General features: G+C 38.0%; 1 protein-coding gene across 11 annotated transcripts in view; it reads left to right on the top strand.

Moving 5' to 3' along the window:
• JAM2 (junctional adhesion molecule 2) overlaps nt 1–11332 on the top strand; it is a 55635-nt gene extending 44303 nt beyond the window's left edge. Inside the window, exons 7-11 of one of the 11 annotated variants that reach the window (XR_008997412.1) lie at nt 4369–4476; nt 4972–5063; nt 6250–6265; nt 8719–8761; nt 11059–11332. Coding sequence is in view for 5 of the 11 variants with exons in the window: in XM_036875122.2 (XP_036731017.1) it covers nt 4369–4476; nt 6250–6265; nt 8719–8761; nt 11059–11091 (200 nt within the window). In the remaining 6 variants the exon portion in view is untranslated. Of the gene's footprint in view, nt 1–4368; nt 4477–4602; nt 4735–4971; nt 6226–6249; nt 6266–6605; nt 8762–11058 lie in introns of those variants that run through there. The other 10 variants (XR_008997413.1, XR_008997408.1, XR_008997410.1 and 7 more) reach the window with 10 other exon arrangements.
• Nucleotides 11333–16447: the final 5115 nt, after the last annotated feature.

Here is a 16447-nt window from a genome sequence, read left to right as displayed (position 1 = left end):
TATTTGAAAGTGTTAGAATAGTGCTAGAGTACTGTATTATATGAGTTGCCTTTTTAGTTGTTTTCAGGTTGTGGTTGATAATACTTTTAATCCCCTAAAATATTCTGCTTATACTTATCATGGAGTAGGCTCTCAAGAAAGATGCTGAATGTAGTTATGGATCTAGTTTGCTATAAAACATGGCTGCCATACATTATATTTCACAAAATAACCTTCTTCGAATCCAATAAAATAAATACTATAGACTCTTTTCAATTTATTTGAGTTTCAGAGCAAACTTTTTTCATTTTATTTTTAATAATTTGGTTTAATTCTTCCTTGCATTAGCCATATGTTTTGGAAATGTTTGTGTAATAGATAGGGATAGCTGGAGATGGCACCTGAAACATTAAAGGTCACCCAGGAGGGCTACAGCCCGAAGCAGAATACTGAGGGATCTCCTTGGTTCCGGAGCTTGTTCTGAGCTTTGTGGGGCTGGAAATTCATTTTTTCTGTGCAATTAGAGGTATGCAGATACATGCACACTAATTTGTATTGTCTATCTACAGTTAAACTCAGCATTGTTTTTTAAAGAAAATATGATCTTACTAGACTTCAGGATATTCTAAAGCACAAGACAATAATATATTCTAATTTCACACAAGTTAAGTTTGAATTTCAAGTCATTTAAATTCAGGGATATAGACAAGGGGTTAACATGCAAAATATATAAAGAACTCACACATCTCAACACCCAAAAGGCAAATAACCCTATTAAAAAATGGGTGGAGAATGTGAACAAACAGTTCTCCAAAAAAGAAGTTCAGGTGGCCAAAGGGCACATGAAAAGATGCTCCACATCACTAATTATCAGGGAAATGCAAATAAAAACCACAATGAGATATCACTTCACACCAGTTAGGATGGCCAGTATCGAAAAGACTAAGAACAACAAATGTGGAGAAAGGGGAACCCTCCTACACTGCTGGTGGGAATGTAAGCTAGTTCAACCATTGTGGAAAGCAATATGGAGGTTCCTCAAAAAACTAAAAATAGAGTTACCATCTGACCTGGAAATTCCACTCCTAGGAATTTACCCAAAGAATATGATTTCTCAGATTCAAAAAGACATATGCACCCCTATGTTTATCGCAGCACTATTAACAGTAGCCAAGATATGGAAGCAACCTAAGTGTCCATCAGTAGATGAATGGATAAAAAGGTGGTACATATACACACTGGAATACTATTCAGCCATAAGAAAGAAACAAATCCTACCATTTGCAACAACATGGATGGAGCTAGAGGGTATTATGCTCAGTGAAATAAGCCAGGTGGAGAAAGACAAATACCAAATGATTTCCCTCATTCATGGAGTATAACAACGAAGCAAAACTGAAGGAACAAAACAGCAACAGACTCACAGACTCCAAGAAGGGACTAGCAGTTACCAAAGGGAAGGGTTGTGGGAGGATGGTTGGGGAGGGAAGGAAAAGGGGATTTAGGGATATTATGCTTAGTACACATGGTGTGTGTGGGGTCACAGGGAAGACAGCGTAGCACAGAGAAGGCAAATAGTGAATCTGTGGCATCTTATTACACTGATGGATAGTGACTGCAGTGGGGTATGGGGGGGGACACGATAACATGGGTGAATGTAGAAACCACATTGTTTTTCATGTGAAACATTCATAAGAGTGTATATCAAAAATTACTTAATAAAAATAAATAAATAAATAAATTCAGGGATACACATTATCTACCAAATTCAGTCAAGTATTGACATATATAGTCAAACATAAACGTTTGCTTAAAATATAAGAAAGTGACCCTCTTAATGGTGCTTTGGAGTTATTAAAAAATTTCATCAGAACATGCTTAAAAATTAATGCATTAATCCAGTGTTTTCCTAACTTCATTCACTCACATACTATCCTCGTAGTTTTTACCATAGCCTTCTACCATCTACGCTATTACTGTTTACATTTTCTTTAAGTGGTCCTGCTTAATTTCAATATCTAATTTAGTCTCATCTTAAGAATAATATCTGTGAAGTCATGCTGTTGACATAGTAGTTGTATTTTTTCTGGCATGCAGTAAATAAATATTTAACAGAAACTTTAATAATTTGTGTTTTACTAGTAGTGCCACTTTAATTGGAACATGATTTCTGTGTTATCTACTCTTTTTGGTATAAGTTCGCTTTAAAATTAAAATAAGTTTGCTTAATGCTCATCTATCGATCCTAAGTGTTTCATGCCCTTGGTTTGGAACTTAGATCTTTTGAAATATATAAGAATTCATGAAATCTCATGTCCAGTTTTCTTTGTGAATTATCACTAATAACTTGTAACCACAGACAGAATCTGTTAACTGTTCTAAAGAAGTCCTTGAAGTATAGAAAGACAGCAAATCGTGGGTTTGCTGATTACTCCCAGGCTGCTTTATTCTGTAACTCCAGAAGACCCCACTCACACTTAGCATCTTAGGGGTTTGGTTCCTTTCCTTTTGGTTAAGGGAATGATACCTTCCTTCTACAGTGGCTCTTCTTTTTTTTTTTTCCATATAAAGAACACAAAATATTTTCATGCGTGTTGTTACATTTTCTTTTCAGTGAAGCATAAGGTGGTTATATGACTTTCTCAGTATCTCATGGTAAATAGCAAATGAGATGAAAACAACTTTCCTCTAACTTAAAGTCTTCTATCTTCTATTTCATTGAAGGAAGTAAAATAAAATTTACCCATGACTTAGCACTTACAGGATAAGAGTTTTTGTTAGAATTTGCTTTTAGGTTGAACCTTTTATAGATGTTAAATTCATTGACTACTACAAAGAAAATAGTAGGCACAGTTTGGTTCTCAGGAGTTTCATTTAGCTATTAATTTAATTTTGCATTAGAATATGATTATTGTGGGGTTTTTTCTCTCTCTCTCTGCTAGTTTTCATCCAAGTAAATAAATAGCTAAATTTCATTGACCTCCCAATATTCAAGCAAAAATGAACTGAGTTTATACCAAGCAACAGTTAATGTTTATCACTCTGGTCAAATTATTTGCCCTTTCAAAAGATTTATTCAGTTTATTTTTATAAAACAAAACAAAACAAAAACAGTTAATATTTCAGTTATCTGAGAAAATTATTTACATTTGGCATTTAGAAAGAATTTTGAGACCAGAAGTTTTAAGATAAGCAGACTCACTTAATTTTTCTAGAAAAATCTTTCTCAAAATGAGCACTGCTTTTAAATATCTAAAATCACTGTTGAGAAAGTGACACCTAATATTTTCTCCAAGTTATTTAATGTCATGCCAATTAACACTTGCTTTTAAAAACCAGAACTCTTTGAGGAATTACTCCTTTAAAAAGTTCAGGTAATTTACATGTTAAAACATAGAAGTATCTGCAAGACAGAAGAGTATGGCTCATGAAATCTTTATGGACAAGATGGAGAGATGTGACCCAAATTAAATGCTAAGATGGATTCACATGTAGTTGGATCTCACACCCAGACCATACTAATAAATTGTCTTATGTGAAGAGTTACATCTAATAGCTTGTTATATAGTTATTTCCATAAAAAAGCCATATTTGTCATTTTACTAGTGACTTGCATGAGGGTATTTTTATGGAGTTCCCAACTGCAGAAATATGAACCTTGCAAGATTAATAATCCAATGCTTGGGAATCAGAATCATGATCTGAAAAAAAACTCACAAGCTTCTAACATGGTAATGATTTCAAACTTGAGTCCAAAAAACTCAGTTGTATTAGGTTAGAGGAGGGATGACTTAATATCAACAGGAAAAAGCCTTGTAGTATTTAATTCATTTTAAACTTCATGGGATGACAGTTTACTGGCATAAATGTATGTAGGGATGTATGTGTGTATATGTACATACACACAAGCCCATACAAATTCAAGAAGGAAGACATATCTGACACTTAGTTTTATAGAACAACAGTGCAGGCTTTCTTTGGGGCTGAATGTGTTTTCTCTTATTTGTGGAAGGACACAGATAATGATGTACAAGAATTTTAAGTAAAATTTTGGGGAGAGGGAGTAAACTGTGTGAACTCAGTGAACTTTGAAGAGAACTTCCAATCTGATAGTTAATCATATGAATTATTACATCTCCAAATGTATGTGAGAGAATATCATACATAGATCTGGATCATAGGACTTCTTAAAATTTAAGATCCTTACAAAACAATCAATTTTGAACTGTGTCCTGGAAGTTGAGTCAGTTGAACAGGCTTCAGCAACATGAAACTATCCACATTTATGGTATGACTGCAAAGGGGAGCTTCCTTGAACTTTTGAGTTTAATGACTCCATCTGCCCATCTATTTGACGTGACCTCATGCATGGCTTCTTTTGCATTCCAGACGATCTCCACGTAAGCGGCATCATAGCAGCTGTGGTAGTCGTGGCCTTAGTGGTTTCTGTTTGTGGCCTTGGCGTGTGCTATGCTCAGAGGAAAGGCTACTTTTCAAGTAAGTGAATTTCACCCTTCTTTGCTAGACAACTTTCTGTGGATATAGAGTGTTCTCATGAGATACTGTTTCTCCTAAGATGTCCTAACAAACTCTGGAGAATATTTTTCATTGATATTCCTGCAGTAGAACATGTCCCAGATGACATGTAGGTGAGCCTTGAAGCACCTTGTCACATAGGGAGGAAAAGCAGAGTCACCTCATCACAACATTCCAGATTCCAGGGAACACCCCAGAACATCTGAGAGGAGTACTGAGAGAAACTCAGTGTGGGTGGATATTTTTATAGCATATTTACATGTATTTAAGATCCCTTTAAGTTAGGCATTGCATACTCAAAATGTAAATTGATTTCTAGTTTTATGATAAGAAGTTTCATTGAAATAAATCTGTGAAATGTTTTCTCAGTGTAGAAAAATGGAATATTGAATATCAAGCTTAACTGTATTTAGAAGAGAATTGTTCAATAAAAACTAGAAACTTATTGTATTACAGTTGCTTCTGAACAAGGTTTTAAATTCTTCAGATTTAGACCTCTTCTAACTCCATACACCTATTTGATGATGCAGTAGATCTGATGTAAATGGGTGAGATTTTAAAATAATTTTTTATTCTCTTACTGCATTTTTTCACTCCCAGTCTTTAAAATTATTTGAGAGCTCAAAAGCTACAACTCCATCAAGTTCATTGGGGATAGTGTACAAAGCAGAATTTTTAAATGGAATAATAAATATATTTATAGCATGAACAGGTTTCAGACCCACTGTTTTACAGTGAACATTAATTTTGGAATTTAGGTTTAAAAAATATTTTAGATCAAAATAAAACTTAAATTTAAAAGGGTTTACTAGTAATATCTATAAATAGGTATTAAGTGTCATAAAATGTTTCTATGAACATGGGTCCAAGGATATTCTGTGTACTTCAGAGTAACTGCTATTTGAATTAATAGCTGTCCTTTGGGTGATGCTCCAATCTTGTCCAGGGTCGTGTAATTTTATTAACAGACTCCAGCTGAGCCCCCTGCTGGCCGCCAGTGAAAGTACAGACAGATAAGATGACTTCAAAATGCGTATCATCTCTACCTCTGCTTCAAAAAAAAATTGGGGTATTTTTATTGAAGACTTGGCAAACGAATTTTTCTTAAAATACTGAGTTACTTAAAGATTTGTTTGGGGTATTAGTAGCTCATTAGATAAGAATGTTACTCTGATGTCATCTGACAGAAAAGCATTCTCTATCCAAGAGAAGCATTTTCTTGAACTTGCATTTCAGACAGGGTTTGGCAAACTATGACCTGTGGACGAAATCCAGCCTGTCACATGACTTTCTATGGCCCATGAGCTAAGAATGGTTTTTACAGGTGAACATTTGCAAACTATTTATAATAGAGAACACTAACATTGAACCCTAAGTAAGGGAAATGTTATCCCTCCAAAAAGAATTCCATTCTTCTAATTAGTTGGCCTGTGTTACAAGGCTTTAGTTGTTATTATTATTTTAATTCCATTGGTAAAATTTTTGGAAATTTTTTCTTTTTTGTTATGTAGGTACCTACATAATATCCTATTTTACTTCCTGGGCCACAAACTCTAAAATATTTGCCATGTGGTCGTTTGCAGAAAATGCTTGCCAACCCTTGATTTAGAAAGTATGTATGTCAAGAAAAGAGAAAACTAAGAAAAAGAAATTAAGCCAAAATTCAGTTTTATATGAATCTGTATTATACTATATTAACTCTCTCATTAATGATATACACTTATTCTTTTGTAGAAGAAACCTCCTTTCAGTAAGTATACTTTCTTAATACATGCCTTTCCTCAAATCAACTACTTCTGTTAATTATATTTTAAGGTCAAATGTGGGAAGTTGTGTTATTTGTGTAGGTTTAATCCTATGGGAAGTGACTCAAATTTATCAAGAAATACATCCTACCTCATACTTACTTGTCAGTACTTAATTACTTAGAGAAGAAAGAGTCACTAATTTGACTTTGTAGGCATTTTTATAATGCTACTTTAAAAAATGTATTTACTGTATTTTGCTAAATTGAAAATTTTCAAGTAAAATTTTACCTAACATTTTTACATTAATTGAATACCAATTCTGTGCCCAACACTGTCCTACAGACTGGCAATACAACACTTAACAAAACAGGTCCCCCAAAACCCCCTGCATCATGGAGCTTACATTGTAATAGAGACAGCAGAAAGAAAACAAATACATAAACTCTACAGTATGTCAGGGGGTGATAACTACTATGGAGAAAAATAAAGCAGGTAAGAGAATAGACAATACAATAGGCAATTCATAGGGTAGGAATAGAGATTATCGTTCTAAAAAGGGTGGTTAGGGAGAACCTCACCGATGAGGTGGCACTTAAGAAAAATTTGAAGGAGCTGAAATGAGTAAGTCATGCAGACATCAACAAAAAAAGTGCTCAAACAGAGGGGAGAGAACTAATAGAAAGATCTTGAGGCCAGGCATGCCTGACATATCGAGGAACATTAAGGGGGCCAGTGTGGCTGAAACAGAGTGAGGACAATGGAGGGAGGAATGAGTACACAGCAGTGGGGGGCCAGACTATGGCCTTCTAGGCAGTTGCAAGGAGTTTGGCTTTGCTTCTGATTAAGATGGAAATCATGGGAGGGCTTTCTGTGGAAAAGTGGCATCCTCTTTCTTAATTCTTAGAAGCTCACACTGGCATCCCTGCTGAGAATAAACTGTAAGGTGACAAAGTATGCAGAAAACAGGGAGGCCAGTGGGAAACTCTTTAATAATCTAGGCAAGAGAAAATGGCAGCTGGTTCCAAATCGGTGGTGTTGGAGATGTTGATAAGTGGTAGAATTCTGAATATATTTTAAACACTTTGTTGATTGATTAGATATGGGCTGTGAGAAAAAGAAAGAAATCAGAGATGGCTCCAAGGCTATCAGAAGGATGGAATTACCATTTACTGAAGTGTGAAAGATTTCAGGAGGAGCAGGTTTGGGAGTGGTGGTAAGGGGATAGGTGGAAAGGTCTGGAATGTTTTGAAATTTTAATATTTGAGATGCTGGTTAGGATTCCAAGAAGAGGTCATGGGTAAAAGTAACTGAATACATAAAGCTGGAGTTTGGGGAAATTAACTAGAGTTAGAAATTCAGGAGTCACTAGCGCATGAGATCTGGATAAGGATCAGCGTTTATGTGCACTTGATCTGTAGGTGTGGGAATGCAGACCCAGCTTTGGTTCTATGGGCATTCCCCTCTCCTCTGAGCTGCTGTGGTTCCAGGTACTTTGCCATCGCCTAAGTCTTTTGAAGACTTGGCTGCCATTGATTCCTGTTCCCAGACTTCTTGCTCAACCCTGGTCCCTCAGTCTCAACATATCCCTGTCCAAGTGCAAGATGAGGTTCAAGTTCTCAGAACTGGCAGTAGCAAAGGGGGTAAGATTGGAAAGGCAGGGTATCCTATGGCATAGCCACCTCCAATCCACCCACTGTTAACAAAGTGCCACAGACTGGTTGGCTTATACAGAAATTAATTTTCTTATAGTTCTGGAGGCTAGAAGTCCAGATCAAGGTCACAGCAGGGTTGGTTTCTTCTGAAGGCTGTAAAGGAAGGATCTGTTCAGGTCTCTCTCCTTGGTTTACAGATAATTCCCTGTCTTCACATTGTCTTCCCTCTGTCCATGTTCGTGCCCAAAGTCTCTCAATTAAGACCCCTGGATTAGGGCCCATCCTGATGACCTCATTTTAATTTAGTCACCTCTTTAAAGACCCTGTTTCTAAGTACAGTCCCATTCTGAGATACTGATAGTTGGGACTTCAGTGATTTTTGAGGTGTACACAGTTCAACCCATAACCCTACATGTAAAACTTTCTTTCCATGGAAAATAAAATTTGAGATTATAATGGTCAATCTTTCAAAATGTTAAATGTTAATAAATTGGCAAGTTAAAAGTGAGTAAGTCTCTGTTTTTTATATTCCACAAAAATCTTTAGTATAATAGTCCTAGGCCACAAGTAGATACACAGGGCATCTCACACACTGATTTTTTTGTTGCATGGCTTTTCCTGTGAACATTGTGTTGAAATATAAGAAATTCAGTTAGGGGTTGCTGACTTTTTGTATCCCGCTAAGATAAATGTTCATCTTCCTGCTGAGAAAATATATAGAGGTAACATTAACTAAGAGGATATGTATTTCACAATTGGAAGTGATAATATAGTAAATGTTGTCTTTTATATTCCACAAACAGGAAGAGTAGTTCTGCATCTAAAGTCACTACAATGAGTGAAACTGTGAGTATTTTTAAAGCATATTTACAGAATTAATGTGTTTAGGGAATAGGACAGAGAAATGAAATAATTGTATAAAAATGATGGATTCTTCACTTTCAGTATACTTTGTACTAGTGTCTACAGCTGGTCTTTGGAAGGAGCTAAGTAAATGTTGGCTTTCCTCCCTGTATGGCACGGCATGATAAAGCTGCCTGACATTTGTAGAGCAAATGGGGCTTTACCATTTTTTTCTCTATTAGCCTCCCTAGTATCATTAGGTCCAGCATTATCAGCCACATTTTTTTTTTGAGAGGGCATCTCTCATATTTATTGATCAAATGGTTGTTAACAATAAAATTCTGTATAGGGGACTCAATGCACAATCATTAATCAACCCCAAGCCTAATTCTCAACAGTCTCCAATCTTCTGAAGCATAATGAACAAGTTCTTACATGGTGAACAAGTTCTTACATAGTGAATAAGTTCTTACATGGTGAACAGTGCAAGGACAGTCATCACAGAAACTTTCGGTTTTGATCACACATCATGAACTATAAACAAGTCAGATATGATTATTCGTTTGATTTTTATACTTGATTTATATGTGAATCCCACATTTCTCCCTTATTATTATTATTATTTTAATAAAATGCTGAAGTGGTAGGTAGATGCAAGATAAATGTAGAAAACGTAATTTAGTGCTGTAAGAGGGCAAATGTAGATGATCAGGTCTGTGCCTATAGACTAAGTATTAATCCAAGCTAGACAAAGGCAACAAAACATCCACGGATGCAGATTTCTCTCAAAACAGAGGGGGTGAGGTTCTAAGCCTCACCTCTGTTGATCCCCAATTTCTCACCTGATGGCCCCCCTGCGACTGTGCCTGTCTTAGGTTGTTCCTCCCTTGAGGAATCTTACCCATCTCTGATCAGCCACATTTTATAGATGAGGAAATTAAGACACAAATTCTCACAGGATTGCAATGCTGGAACTGGGATTCAGGTGCCCTGATGTTCACCAGCTTGACCCAGCAGATGGCTTTCCACAGCTCTGTGGTTCTAGGGCTCTCCTCTGGTTATTTAAAACACTTGGGAAATTCAGGGATGTGAAATATCCTCTGCTTTTGCTGAAAGAAGCATTTCAGAAATCCTTGAAAAAATGTAGTAATTATTCTAACTCAGAGGGTTTAGGCAATGGAATTCAGACATTTGGACCTTTGTGTACTTTCATGTTTGTAAACATGACAGTGAAACACTAATTCCATCACTGCTCAGATTTTGTAGCTCTTTGGATGAACAACCTTCTAGATTATTTTTTAGGAATACAGGAAGGGGAGAGGGAGGTTTCCAATGATTTTAGTGGCCAACAGCCCTTTCTTGAGAATAGAGTGTTGGTCCTATGAATTCCTTAGTGCTCTAGGGCAAGGATTCTCTAGATTTCCTTTCGGTAGAGCTGGGGATGGCAGTGGGCATCAGTATTTTAAACACTTACGTGATTTTAATGGACACTAACCTTTAGACCCACTTACTTCTCCATAGAGTTTTTTTCTGTCAAAATTTGACTATTTTAAAAACTCTAAAATCTATCATAGAAGTCACCTTATTCTGTAGTTTACTACACCAAAAGCATATTTTTAAATTAGCAGACAAGCAATATGTAATTCGATATTTGTTCCTATAATTTGTGGAGAATCCTCCTTGAAGGGAGAACAAAGTAACCTCGTCCCAGTGAACAGTAAGAGACACCTTGTGGCTGAATTGGAAGAATGAAAGTCTCTCACTTTGTCTCCATCTTCCTCTCAGTTGCCTGCATGAAATGAGAGCTAGAGTCTCCAATTCTAGTTTTGCTCTATAGCAGGGTGTCTCAACTTTGACACTATTGATAAGTTCTTGTAATTCTTATATAAGAACTTAGATTTTTTTAAAATTACTATTTCTTATAATTCTTATATAATGAATTCTTGTAATTTCACGAAGCCCTTTGTTGTGGGGGGCTCATTAATGGGTGCTGTTGGAATGCTCAGCAGCACCCCAACCTCTGCCCACTAGGTGTCAGTAGCGTACCCCTAGTGAATAAGATTTCTCCTCCTCTAACTCCTGCTCCTGCTTCTCTACTCTTTAGGTAGTTTCAAAAACCCATTTCCTAGGATTTAATTGTTTAAGTCTTCACAAATAGATTTAGTTAAGCACATGATGCTGGTTTGTACCTGTAAGATTCTCACTGTGGGTATTAGGAGTTTTACATTCATAAAATTTATGTATCTCCTTAAATATGAGTTAATACATTATATTTAAACTTCTTTTTTTTCTTTCCCTAGGATTTCAAGCACACAAAATCCTTTATAATTTAAAAGAATTCCATCTTTGAGACACACCACACCTCAGCTGTTATACATGTTATTAAAAGTTGATAAAAAATGCTTTGTCTTACATTTGCAAAGAGGTACATGAAATAATGAAATTGGTATTTCGTTAAAATTTGTATGACCTCTAAATCACTCGAAAGTGTTATTTTAAACAAATAGTTCTGTGAGCACCTAAATAAAATACAGTCTGGCTTCTTGTGTCTGGACTAAGTTCAAAGAATCACAATACTTTGTAATATTCTTGGGTTTCTAGAGAAGTTACTAAAATATATCATATTGACTATAAAATTAATCCACAGAGCATGAAAGTATAAGCTGCATGCATGCTCTATGCAAGAGTCTGATGTAAGGGTTCAGAAAATACTCTGGAGGATGCAAAAGGAACCTCTGGTCTCATTTCTATCAGAATCCTCTTTTCTCCCCTAATATAATCCTTATTCTGCTTCTCATTTACCACTAACATATCCACAGAAGGGAGTGGGTCCTGTAGCCAAGGGATTTGCACTTTGTGTTTACTCCATTTCTGAGAAGAAAAGCAACACGAACACAGATACCTAACGACCATATCTCACTCACCTGGTGTTTGTCAGTGATTTCTTCATTAAACAGAATTGTGAGTCTGACAGAAACCCAGGAGTCTTATTTCACTCCCAAAGCTGCTTGTTGCTTCCTTTCCTTAACACCCAAGATCTGTGACCTTGACATCAGAACTCAGCACTGGAGCCCACATGCAGAACTTGCAGATACCTTTCCTGGTGATAGTGACTTCATATCTGTCTCTAAAATTTGTGCTGAAATTCTAGGCTAGGCCAAGTCCCTTGCCATTATGGCCAGTGATTTACCAATCCTGCTTATGGTAGAGCCAGGGGTATGAAGAGAAGTGGTTGTCTGACACATAAAATCAGGAGAGAGCTCACTGTGGTTCCCTGCATCTGGTGCCCTGTTTGATACATACAGGACACAGAAAAAGTGGTAGCTATAATAGAAAATAGGTCTAATCAACTGGTTTCTCAACTGATTTAATGATAAAGGCCTCCAGCTAATGTTAAAAAGGGAAAATTCCAATGATCCATGTAAAAGTAAAACCAATGCAGCTGTGTTAAAGCATAATTATCTATAACTTATTTTGATGATTCAATTTGTATTAAAAACAAAATATGGCTAGATCATTTCCAGTTCTGGGAAAATCTGAATGAAAAGGTCATTTACTACCTTTGATAACTTGGAACATGGTTAGATTGCTTTTAAAGAAGTCCACTCTTTTTGCTTAATTGGCAAAGCAAATCCCCAAGATTCACTGGATAAACAAAAGGGTTAAGCACTAGCATATGGTCCAGGTCACTGGGAAAATGCATGTACCCTACCCCCAATGTAGTGAAAAGGCCAGATAGTATGTATTTTAATCCATATGGCCATTTAGTGCCTGTTACAACTACTTAACTCTCCCAAATGTAGCACAGAAGCAGCCATAGAGTTTGGTTTACATGTTTATTTTACATGATGATATGTTTGCATTCCAATAAAACTTCATTTAAAAAAACCGGCAGAGACAGGATTTTGCTCATACACATAATATACCAACTCATGGAGGTGAAGCATGGAAAAAATGCTATCTGTAAACCTTGTAAGAACTTAAGCTAAACATTGCCCTTGCCTTGATTTTCTTTGGTTTAAGGAATGCTTTCCTCTTGCATTGACACATCCCAAGACTATATGTAAGTTTCAAAGATGGCTCTTCAGGTATACCTCCTGTGGGGAAAATGGAACCTTCTGACCAAGATTCTCACCTGGGATGTTTTACCAGGGATAGAGCAACTGGTCAGTCACAGATTTCCTGTCCAAGGTTGTGAGACAGGGAACGTGGGTGTAGTCAGAGTAGGGTGAGGGCCTCCGGAAAAAGCAAGGCAAGATAATTACAGTCAGAGCAATGTTAACAGTATGCAAAGAAATCCCCTACCAAAACCCTGTGTTAAACATCAAGAAAAGTCAGAGTCGGGGATCACAGGAAGATGGCGGCATGAGTAGTTCAGAGGAAATCTCCTCCCCAAAACATATATATTTATGAAAATACAATACAACTATTCCTAAAAGAGACACCAGTGGATGCACTACAACAGCCAGGATATATCTACATCTGTGAGAAATCAACATCACACGAAGGGGGTAAGATACAAGCCGCAGCCAGGCGGGACCCAAACGCTCCCCCACCCCAGAACCCAGCAAGAAAAAAGGAGTCGGAACAGGGAGGGAGTGAAAGCCCAGGACTGCTAAACAACCAGCTCTAGAAATCTGCACCTGTTACACAGACACAAGGGGCATGGGGTGCTGGATATTAGAGAAATGGAAAAGCAAAACCTGTGGGCAGGTCCCCGCAACCGGTGCCCCTGAGACAAAAGAAAAGCGAGTGCTCTCTGCAAGTCTTAAAGAGACAGGGACCCCATGGCTGGACGAACTTGTCCCGGCACACATAGCAAGCAGCTGGGAATTCCGGGGAAACTTAGGCGCTCTAAACCCCGGGGAGGCAGTGCAACTCTGAAGCCCCTCAGCACTAAGCAGCCTGCCAATCGTTCCTCCAACTGGTGCGGACCCCGACACACCAGCCCAGTAGCAGGAGAGTGGCAACGCATGCCGGGGACGGCAGTGCCAGAAGGGACCAGGAGAGGCTTGTGCGAGCCCACAGCAGAGCGACCAAACAGCCCGCACGTGGCTCGCGTGCACCGGTGGCAGTGAAGCCAGAGGAGCCCAGTAGAGGCCCGTGCGGGAGAGCCCCGTGTGCACCTGCAGTGGAGCCAGAGGGAGCAGGCACGCTCCCAGCAGCCGACCAGAATCCCGGCCCAATGCACAGCCGCCCGGGCCAGCTCCAAAGGCTACTGCTGTTACACAGCTGCCCGGCAGGGTGCTGCTAGCATGGAGGAGTGCACCTGGCATGCCTGCCACTCCCCGCAGGGCTCCGTGATGCTCTCACAGAGACCCCGCCCACAGAAGCTTAGGGGACTAACCTGGTGGCTGTTCAAGGAGTGTGGGAAATTGTCACAGGCAGTGGAGAAGGACAAGGCATCCAGCAAGCAGGAAAGGACTTTCTTCTCCCAGCTGACACATCCGCAACCTGCCTACAGCCACCGCTATAACCATGAAAAGGCAAAAAAATTTAGTCCAGTCCAAGATAGTTCAAATAACACCTGAAAAAGGATCTGCAGAGGCAGACATAACCAGTCTCCCTGAAAAAGAATTCAAAAAAAAATCATAAACATGCTGACAGAGCTGCAGAGAAATATGCCAGACCTAAGGGACGAAGTCCGGAGGGAGATTACAGATGTCCAGAGGGAGATTACAGAAGTGAAACAAACTCTGGAAGGATTTATAACCAGAATGGATAACATGCAAGAGGCCATTGATGGAATAGAAACCAGAGAACAGGAATGCATAGAAGCTGATGCAGAGAGAGATAAAAGGATCTTCAGGAATGAAACAATATTAAGAGAACTGTGTGACCAATCCAAAAGGAACAATATCTGCATTATAGGGGTACCAAGGAAGAAGAGAGAGAAAAAGGGATAGAAAGTGTCCTTGAAGAAATAATTGCTGAGAACTTCCCCAATCTGGGGGAGGAAACAGTTGCTCATACTACAGAGGCACAAAGAACTCCCGAGAGAGGGGACCCAAAGAGAACAACACCAAGACACATAAAAATTAAAATGGCAAAGATCAAGGACAAGGACAGAGGATTAAAGGCAGATGAAGAGAGGGAGAAGGTCACATACAAAGGAAAACCCATCAGGCTATCATCAGACTTCTCAATAGAAACCCTACAGGCCAGAAGAGAATGGCATGATATATTTAATGCAATGAAACATAAGGGCCTTGAACCAAGGATACTGTATCCAGCACGATTATCATTTAAATATGAAGGAGGGATTAAACAATTCCCAGACAAGCAAAAGTTGAGGGAATTTTCCTCCCACAAACCACCTCTACAGGGTATCTTAGAGGGACTGCTCTAGATGGGAGCACTCCTAAAAAGAGCACAGAACAAAACACCCAACATATGAAGAACGGAGGAGGAGGAAAAAGAAGGGAGAGAAATAATCATCAGACTGTGTTTATAAGCGAGTTAAGTCAGACAGTAAGATAGTAAACAAGCTAACCTTGAACCTGTGGTAACCACGAATCTAAAGACTGCAATGGCAATAAGTACATATCTTTCAATAATCACCCTAAATGTAAATGGACTGAATGCACCAATCAAAAGACACAGAGTAATAGAATGGATAAAAAAGCAAGACCCATCTATATGCTGCTTACAAGAGACTCACCTCAAACCCAAAGACATGCACAGATTAAAAGTCAAGGGATGGAGAAAGATATTTCATGCAAACAAAAGAGAGAAAAAAGCAGGTGTTCCAATACTAGTATCGGACAAAACAGACTTTAAAACAAAGAAAGTCACAAGAGATAAAGAAGGACATTACATAATGATAAAGGGCTCAGTCCAACAAGAGGATATATATACCATTATAAGTATATATGCACCCAGTACAGGAGCACCAGCATATGTGAAACAAATACTAACAGAATTTAAGGAGGAAATAGAATGCAATGCATTCATTTTAGGAGACTTCAACACACCACTCACTCCAAAGGACAGATCCACCAGACAGAAAATAAGTAAGGACACAGAGGCACTGAACAACACACTAGAACATATGGACATCATAGACATCTATAGAACTCTACATCCAAAAGCAACAGGATACACATTCTTCTCAAGTGCACATGGAACATTCTCCAGAATAGACCACATACTAGGCCACAAAAAGAGCCTCAGTAAATTTCAAAAGATTGAAATCCTACCAACCAACTTTTCAGACCACAAAGGTATAAAACTAGAACTAAATTGTACAAAGAAAGCAAAAAGGCTCACAAACACATGGAGGCTTAACAACATGCTTCTAAATAATCAATGGATCAACGACCAAATTAAAATGGAGATCCAGCAATATATGGAAACAAATGACAACAACACAAAAAACCCCAACTTCTGTGGGACGCAGCAAAAGCAGTCTTAAGAGGAAAGTATATAGCAATCGAGGCATATTTAAAGAAGGAAGAACAATCCAAAAGAATAGTCTAATGTCATAATTATCGAAATTGGGAAAAGAAGAACAAATGAGGCCTAAGGTCAGCAGACGGAAGGACATAATAAAGATCAGAGAAGAAATTTAAAAAAATTGAGAAGAATAAAACAATAGAAAAAACCAATGAAACCAAGAGCTGGTTCTTTGAGAAAATAAACAAAATAGATAAGCCTCTAGCCAGACTTATTAAGAGAAAAAGAGAGTCA

Source organism: Manis pentadactyla, chromosome 1 (genome assembly GCF_030020395.1).
Source record: "Manis pentadactyla isolate mManPen7 chromosome 1, mManPen7.hap1, whole genome shotgun sequence".
Taxonomy (NCBI): Eukaryota; Metazoa; Chordata; class Mammalia; order Pholidota; family Manidae; genus Manis; species Manis pentadactyla.
This window is presented reverse-complemented; position numbering and strand designations above follow the sequence as displayed.